Source organism: Colletotrichum fioriniae, assembly GCF_027942845.1.
Source record: "Colletotrichum fioriniae strain IMI 355084 chromosome Unknown scaffold_3, whole genome shotgun sequence".
NCBI classification, from domain to species: Eukaryota; Fungi; Ascomycota; class Sordariomycetes; order Glomerellales; family Glomerellaceae; genus Colletotrichum; species Colletotrichum fioriniae.
In genome coordinates, this window is record NW_027076839.1 from 462,882 (window position 1) to 471,450 (window position 8,569).

At 52.0% G+C, this 8,569-nt stretch overlaps 1 protein-coding gene across 1 annotated transcript; it reads left to right on the forward strand.

Moving 5' to 3' along the window:
* Positions 1-6,053: 6,053 nt before the first annotated feature.
* Positions 6,054-6,836, forward strand: N0V96_003023 (uncharacterized protein; the record flags this gene model as incomplete). The annotated part of the gene is made up of 2 exons (XM_053189823.1): positions 6,054-6,512; positions 6,576-6,836. The coding sequence occupies 2 exons, from the start codon at positions 6,054-6,056 to the stop codon at positions 6,834-6,836; spliced, it is 720 nt and encodes a 239-aa protein (XP_053052746.1).
* Positions 6,837-8,569: the final 1,733 nt, after the last annotated feature.

Consider the following 8,569-nt stretch of genomic DNA (forward strand, 5'->3'; position numbering starts at 1 on the left):
GTTCCGTAAGGTAAGGTAGAATTCGTAACGTAAGTGGGATTGTCTTGATTGGGTTGAATCAACAGAGAAGGAGGAGGGAAGCTGCTACTGCCATGTCAGTACCTTAGTCAAATATCTACCTCAGGTAGGAGCTCCTTCTTTTTAACACACTTCACCTTCCTTCCTAACCTGACATCGTCCACTACCTTAAGGTACTTACCTCTTAGTCTTCTGTTTCCTTGTTTCTTTTGTCACCACTGTTCTACGCTCATTTTTCTCTCCTCTGCCCTTTTAAAACTCAATCATCGAGCCGATTCGCCCTCCCATTTGGCTACAAATTCACCCGCAGGCTGTGCACCTTCTTCATACTCGACGGCGATTTTACCGTGTCTCTGGGCACCTTCGAGACGACCATCGCTTCGATAGTGTGTCGAAGTTCGCCCAATACACTTACAACTTGCGACTACGGGGAATTATGGCGTATCGAAGTCTATCCGTCGTTCTTCTCTATCTGGCCCTTGGTCTTCTAGCTACGTCTATTGCAAGCGAAAAGGGCGACTACGACCAGTGCTACTTCGATGCCGGTTACGTCGGTCCACCCGACCTTCTCCCTTGCTTACCGGCGAATGAAACAAAAAATGGCTTCAGTTGGTGCTGCCTAGCGGGCGACTTCTGTGTCAATCAAGCTTGTTGGGATCGACCATCTGGCGTGACTTATCAGTATGGCTGCAATGACCCGACCTACAAAGACGAGAGCTGCCCGCTCAAAGGTGATTTAGATCGAGGTATGCTCCAGGCTCAAAATCCATAGAAGGGTTTTGAACTAAACAATCTTACAGCCAGATCTCCGTGGGTAGGCCTCGTTCTATGCGACACCAAGAATGAAGGCCTACTGAAATACTGGGCATGCAACCATCCAGATACCTGCGGCGAAAACTGTCCGACTGAACCAGAGCGACCACAAGTGACTCAGTCTATTTGGCCGTGGGAACCCCAGTCCTTACCACCCAATAAAGACTGCAAAGACCTAGGAAGGCGAGTTTTGGCAATGTATGCCCCCGATCCACTTGGCTCGACCGGTGGTGTTCCAACAGTGTACACGGCCCCAGCAAACAAACCGACTCCAACAATGCCGCCATTGCAAAGCAGCGATACAACGACGTCTTTGGCTTCCTCATCCATACGTCCATCTGTTTCCGATACCACAAGTCCCGCCATCGACGCCACATCACCCACAGCTGCCACCACTGCATCCGTGGACTCCGAGACGAGCAGCTCAACCCTAGGCACCGGGGCTATTGCTGGCATTGCTGTCTCCTCCGCCTTTATCACAGGATTAGCCTTGTTCGTCGCCTTCATACTACTCCGACGCCGTCGCTCCCGACTTGGTCCGGTGCTCAACACCCATGGGACTGAGACTTATGACCACGAACAGACTGGTCCTGCAGAATTGCCCGACGAGAAACACAACCTTATAAATCCTCACACCCCGTCCACAGCCTCGGACGCAGGACAGGGCCGGCCAGTCTCGGACATGACTCTGAGCATGATTTCTCCCAGTCCGCTCAGTACGCCGAGAACTCCAGGCTCGCCGTATTACTACCACGGCGTCGGCCAAGCCCCTTCTGAGTTGGCGGATCAGCCGAGGGCTATCCACGAGATGCCGGCCATCAATGAACGGGTTGAAATGCCTTGATATATAGCATAGTGCTGCTAAGGTATCCCAGTCGTGGTTGGGGGAAGGGTTCGGTATCGCCGTTAGACTTTAGGACTCAGATACATACACATGTTTAGAGGAGACTTCACAATAACGGACTGATATGGTTGTCCCTCTGCGCGCCCCTTTGCTCAATCGCCTTTGGGCTATTGGCTCATCATTGGATACGAATGCTACGTGTTTACCAATAAGTGCTCGACGAGCTCACCTCACGAGAACGAGGCGCTATGTATTACTGAGGACGAAGATCACATCAAGGCGATGACATTACACGGAATCCACCCCCCCCCACTCCCCCTGCATTCAAAGGGAAAGTGCTTTTGAGCAGTATTGAAAACTCGATAATGTTGACGTTCACTAATACTAAAGTACACTTTTTTTGAATTCGTGTTGCGTCAAACACCATCTTATCAGGCGATTGACCGGTAGGTCCTTATACAGTCCTCGGCGTCCTTTCCATCGTTCTTACACTCGGGCTTGCAGATTTCATGCCAGTCGTAGCCATACTGTCCCCAACAAATGGGAGCACCCCAAAACTTGGCGGGATCCAGCATACGACACTGCGGATAGACACAGATCAGCAGCAATCCCGGTTTCCCACGAGGGAGTTGAAGGGGGTGCAAGGAGATTCATACCGTAAGCTCACCCGCCCACGGGCCGCTTTCACCCACCAGACTTATGGTGACTTTGTCTTTGGGAAGGGATTTGTTCTTCATCCAAATACAGGCCTCTTTGGATCGGATAGTATGGAATGACCATGACTCGCAGATGCAGTGGAAAAAGTCTGCGTTGACGGAGGCGATCCAGGTGCTTGTAGAGAATGAGCATCGATATCTGTGAGCTATGTAGATGAGGTTGGAGACTTACTTGAGGAGAACTAGGGAGAGAACCTGGAGCTTCATTGTTGTTTAGAAACGTCTGTATTATCAGTGAAAGCTCTGGCGTGCTCGTGGTCTAAGGTATTGAATGAGTTCCACTTAGTGACAAAATCAAGAATTAATTTGGGGGATGGGCAGGAGTCACATTTTTATACCAAAGCCACGTTGGCCTCACTTAAATCAAAAACACCGTTGTGGCTGCAATCTCGCCATCACGGTTCCAGCCATCCATTTTACGAACCTCGATAGGAACATCAGCATGCCAGCCAACTCTCCCTCATGGAACACCTCTATGAACATATATCGGTTCAACTACTAGGTGGGCACTACCGCCAGCACATTGCTTGACTTGATTTCCGCACTCGTGGCTCTCGAAACCCCCTTCTAGATTTCGTCGATCGAAAGGCACCCACTCGCCTACCCAGGCCCTTGACTCCTAAGACGGTTTGAAGGCCGGCCGCGCGGGTGTGGGGAAAGTGGTTCCGGCCCCGCAGTGCCGACCGGAACTAAGGCAAGGCAATCTGGAGAGTGGGCCACCGATTGGATTAGTGGCTAAAGTCTTTCACGAACAGGTACTCCGTATTGCCTGTGGAGCCGTAAGCCGGGTGATCGGTCAGGTACCTTTCAGTTAAAGTTGGACTCTATGGCCTGGGTGGGCAGGTAGGTCTGCCCGTATCTCCGCTACAGGCGCCTGTGCTGGTCAGTTTTTCAAGTTACCTATGTTTATAGCGGTGGGCTATCCGGGTACAGTACCTTCGTCACTGTGCACTTCTTGGGTAGTACATGCAAAACCAACACACAATGGAACTAAATGGGGCCTAATAGACGTCCTGTACCAGTCCCATGGAAGTTCAAGGCCTTCAATGTCCACCGGTGATGTGCGAATAGTCAACGCCTACAATCCCAATCCTCCTGACCCTGGCCTCAATATCGACGACTTGCTCAAGCTTGTGACTTTGAACAAGGAAGTCCTGCTCTGCGGCGATTTCAATCTCACTCACCCACGCAGGAGCGGTGTTCGATGTGTAAGTCCCAATACAAAGGCAAGACAGTTGTGCGAAGGCACCGAGGCGGCGGGAATGAGGTGCATGCTCACGCCTGGAACCATCACGTACACTCGGGGGGACCCGGCCGCTGTCCCCAACACACCCAGTTCCACAATCGACTTGGTTTTCGCAGGGAGAGCGCTCATTCTTCGGGTGATCAGCTGCGATGTAGTTGAGGTCCGAGGTTTCGAGTCCGACCACCGCGTGCTACGAACGGTGATCAACTCGCAGCTACACCCAGAAGACGGCACCCGCAAGCTCTGGAAAAACGTCCAAACCAGAAAGTTTCGTCAAGATGCTAGAGAGAGGCTCGGCGCTCTCGGCTTGCCGCCTCTCCACTCGCCCGCAGCCCTCGAGGAGTTTATCGACGCCGTCACGGAAGCGATGCAGGCGAGCATCGCGAAATTCGTTCCGATCCTTACGCCGCCAAGTATCACCGGTCCTGTCCGCAAGTTCGAGGAGAGTATCCACGCCAGTCTCAAACTTGAAGAAGCAGCTCGGCGCAACTGCACCCTACAAAACAACGACGACAAGCTCTATAACAAGTGGCAATTCCTTCGGCGACAAACGGACAGACTCGTCAAGCAAATCTCGAAAATGTCTTACCGCGATTTCGTTGAATCCAGCACAAAGATTATGGCAGGAACCTACAGCTTGGCTCAGGTAGGCGCCCGTTGGGACTTGGCACAACCACGGGTTCACATGCCTGATCTCAAGGACCCAGTGACCCACGAAGTCTGCAGCACCCCCCAGGACAAGGTCCGTTGTCTCACCAATTCGATCTGGCCCAAGACCAGCACCGGACCAACGGCACCAGCACAAAACTGTCCACGACTCGATCCCACTCGAATACAATATTCCTCTCCACAGCAACTCGACATGGGAGAGATTTGTGAGCTGATCTCCGGTATCCCTAGCGGAAAGGCCGAAGGACCGGACGGGATTGCTGGTGAGGCTCTCAAGATGCTGCATGTTTCAAGAGATGAGAAAGAAACCGAGAGCGAGAAGGAAAGCATCATCGCCCCGATTCTTGAACATATCATCAACGCCTGTTTTCTCTTATCGCATCATCCAGCCCAGTTCAAACGATCTAGGACCGTCATAGTCGAAAAAGCGGACAAACCGACGTACGACACACCGAAGAGCTGGCGTCCTCTCGCCTTGTTATCTTGCATGGGCAAGGTTGTAGAGAAGGCCATGTCGAATCGCCTGACGATACTTTCCCTTGAGCACAGCCTTGTCCCTTACAATCAGTTCGGATTCGCACGACGGTCTACGACAGAAGCGCTCGAGTTGATTCTGAATCGCGTCTACCGATGCTGGAACGCCAGCCCACGCATGTTTGTAACGCTCATGACCATTGACATGACTGGCGCGTTCGATCATGTCGATCGCGAGGTTCTCCTGAAGATCTTGGTTCGGAAAGGTGTCCCTGACTGGATGGTTCTGTACATCTCTTCATTTCTCTCTGATCGACGCGTTGCCCTGTCTATTCCAGGATACACATCAGAGGAGTTCTGGGTCAACATTGGCATTCCCCAAGGTAGTCCTCTTTCGCCTGTCCTCTTCGCCTTGTTCTCCTCTCTTATACTGGACGAACTCAACAAGATCTGGCCGTCGAGTCCATTTTTCCAAGCCATGTCGTATGTTGACGACACTTGCATGGTGGTAACCTCACACTCCTACGAGGAAAACTGCAAGATTTTGACAACGGCCTTTACCGACCTGATTGCCGCTACCGCTCCTTATGGCATTTCCTTTGGCCCTTCCAAGACACATATCATGCATTTTCAGAACCCGCACAAGGAGACTCAGGGGACAAACTCGAGAACTGCCAATGAACCTGAACCACCCAGAATCATACCATTGGCAGATCTACCAGACGTTGGTGTGGAAGAGGCAAAGAAGGAGGAGGTGATCAAGCTTCTTGGGGTTTACTTGGGCCAATCTTTGACATGGGCCACGCATGTAAAGAAAGTGAGTACATGCTGACAAGCTCAATGCAGCTGGGTACGCCGCTGACAACGTGGGGGACAGATTACCGAGAAGATGGAAGCCAAGATGCGCACCATCTATCGTATTTCCGGTTCGACATGGGGGCCCTCTCTCGCCAGCATCAGACGCCTGTACATCACAAGTGTCCGCCCGATCGCCGCATACGCCGCTCCCGTCTGGTTCCTTTATCGAGACAATGAACGCAGGGTTCGCTGGCAGATCAGCGCCAATTTGGTCATGAAGCTTGACAAGGCACAGGCGGCGTGTCTCCGACAGGTTGCCGGCGCTTACCAGACCACAGCGACCCCGGTCGTCCACTAGGAGCTTGATGTCCCGCCGCTTTCTCTGTTCCTTGAGAAGCTCGGCCAAAAACATCGCACTCGCAATCTTGACACCCGGGAATACGCTCGTCTCACTACCGTGTGGGCAACTGATAACATGCCGAAGGCCCTAAGCGCAGCGAACAACATAGCACACCCATACCGCATCCTCTACAAAGTCACGGCCGCTTCTATTGATTTCGCGGCCCGGAAGCAACTCATCGAAATCAACGAGGAGCGAGCTACGAAAACAGAACGGCGCGGTTTTCCGCTACCGAAGTTAAGGTGGCGGAACTTCCTTGACCGACAGCAAGTGCGGAGCAAAGTCATCAACGACAAACTTCAGGAGGCATGCACGCGGTACTGGCAGAATTACCTCGACGATCGCGAAGACCGAAGGAAGAATCAGACCGACCCAAACTTTCGCATCGCCAACCACCGTCCTCTTTCCCTCTCGGAAAAATGGGGCCCAGCCAGCTTGAAATACTATGCCGAGCTCACGCGTGCTGAGAGCACCATCCTGTTCCACTGTAGAACCGGTGTCGTGGGACTCAAGTCTTACCTTTTCTCCATCAAGGTTCGTTCATTCCCTTCGCCTTTGCCGGTCTCCGCCCTTGGCTGACCCTTCTGTCTCCACCAGGTTCGCGACATCGTCGACGACCTCTGCCCGTGCAAGCAGGGCAAGCACACCGTTGAGCATGTCTTCATCCACTGTCCTGCTTTGTTAGCTGAGCGGACACGGCTCTATCTGCAAGTCGATCACCATAATTTGAAGAAGTTGCTCACGTGTGATTCCAAGGCCGCTGCCGCGTGGGCCATCCGCTACCTATCCATTGAACAATTTGGCTGGACTGGGAGGCAAACACCCGACAAGATCTTCCAAAACAGAGATGGAGCGTGATGGAGTGCCTAGTGCCTCTGCCTCGGAGACTGGGACGGGGGAGACCAGGGGAGGACAGCCTTCAGTGGAACTGCAGGTCATGGTTTGCTTGGTCCTCGGGTACTACAATGCATAGTTTGCCCATCCATCATCACTACAGAAATCCTTGTTAGCCTAGATAGTGATGAATACACACTTTATCATCTACCCTTTGGGGTCCAGCCCGCCTCATCGGGGGCCATCTTCGCCTTCACGGGCAAATTGGTCTACTAGGGTGAATATCGTGTATTACTGAGTAACAAACTTCATAACTGACTACAGCCGGCCGCAGCCGTCACCGAGTAGGTCAGATTCACCGCCGGGAACCACATACCACATGGTTATGCTAATGCGGCAAGCAGCTGTCAAGATGCTGTATGCAATCATACAATTTACTCTCGTTACACGTTACAGGACAGGGAGCTGACAAGTTTATCAGAATGACCCCGCCGCAACACATTAATCGCCTTCCTAACAGCCGAATACCACCCCTTACTTTCTCCCTTTATCTTATCTAACAACAACCTCTCCCTAATATTCCCATTTAACACGCTCAACTGCGCTCTTTCTAAGCTCCCAATCATACCATCAAGTCTAGGCTTATTCACACCACTCTGCTGCATCAGCAGGGCGCCAATGAGTGCGACGCGTATGTAAATTTCTGCTCAGGGTGCTGTAGGATTTTAACTAATGCCAAATCACCAGCTATCATGATGTATCTGTCCGTCTTCCGCAAGTCGACATTGCGGATGTGGTATCTGTTGAGGCGGTCTCTCCACAGCTCGGGGTCGTCTAGTATGATGCTCGTGGGATCGAACTTCTGGGTACGTGTTCTGGGGAAGACGCACATGCATTCTCTGACTGTATCTCTTTAGCCATCGAGGAAGCCCCAAGGGCCGACGAGTTGTTGGCGTCTCGGCATTTCGACAAAGTGTGCTTGAGGTAGGAACACACCTGACATGCCGTTTTCTTATGTTTGTGCTCTTGTTCAATGGCCTTGATGAACCGCTCCAAGCTTGATCAGGGGGCGATGTATCGGGTGCTATGCGAGCGAGTATTCTGTATTGGAAAGCAATGAATAGATTGATTTGAGCTTTTGGCCGCGAACTGATCACTTCAGAGTAGGTAGACGATTCGACAGCGACAGCGACAGCGACAGCGACAGACGGCGAGGGAAGGTGTGTTACACACATACATGAGCACGTGCCATGGCAAGTTGGTTACTGACTTATTCCAGCAGCGTTTTTCGACTTCAACAAAAGAAACGAGGTAACGAATGTGTGGTGTGTGTGTGTGAGTTGACGTGTGTAAGTTTGTCGTCGAAGCCATCCAAACAGTCTTTGACCATTACTTGTGTTGACGGGCTCCGTTATTAGGGCAGACATCAGTGGTGAGAGCGAGATCACGACCCGACAGCGTCATTGACGGCCCGTAGCTAACACCGCCATGGCTTGCAGAGGTCGGCATCATTCTTGACGACGGCGACGAGGGCATCTCCGATGCCACACCATTGTGAGCTGCCGTCACCTGGAGTACGTTTATCCTCACAGCCTGTGGTTCTTAAGAAGTTCTATATTTTGTAGAGAAAGCTGACATCTTCTAATAGAGGGCAGCGAACTCAGCCAGGTGCGCGGGTATGTCAACGTCTGGATGTGAGGAGTCTCAGTAGCCCAAGATGCTAACACATGACAAGCAGGCTCACAAGGTGGTGGCGT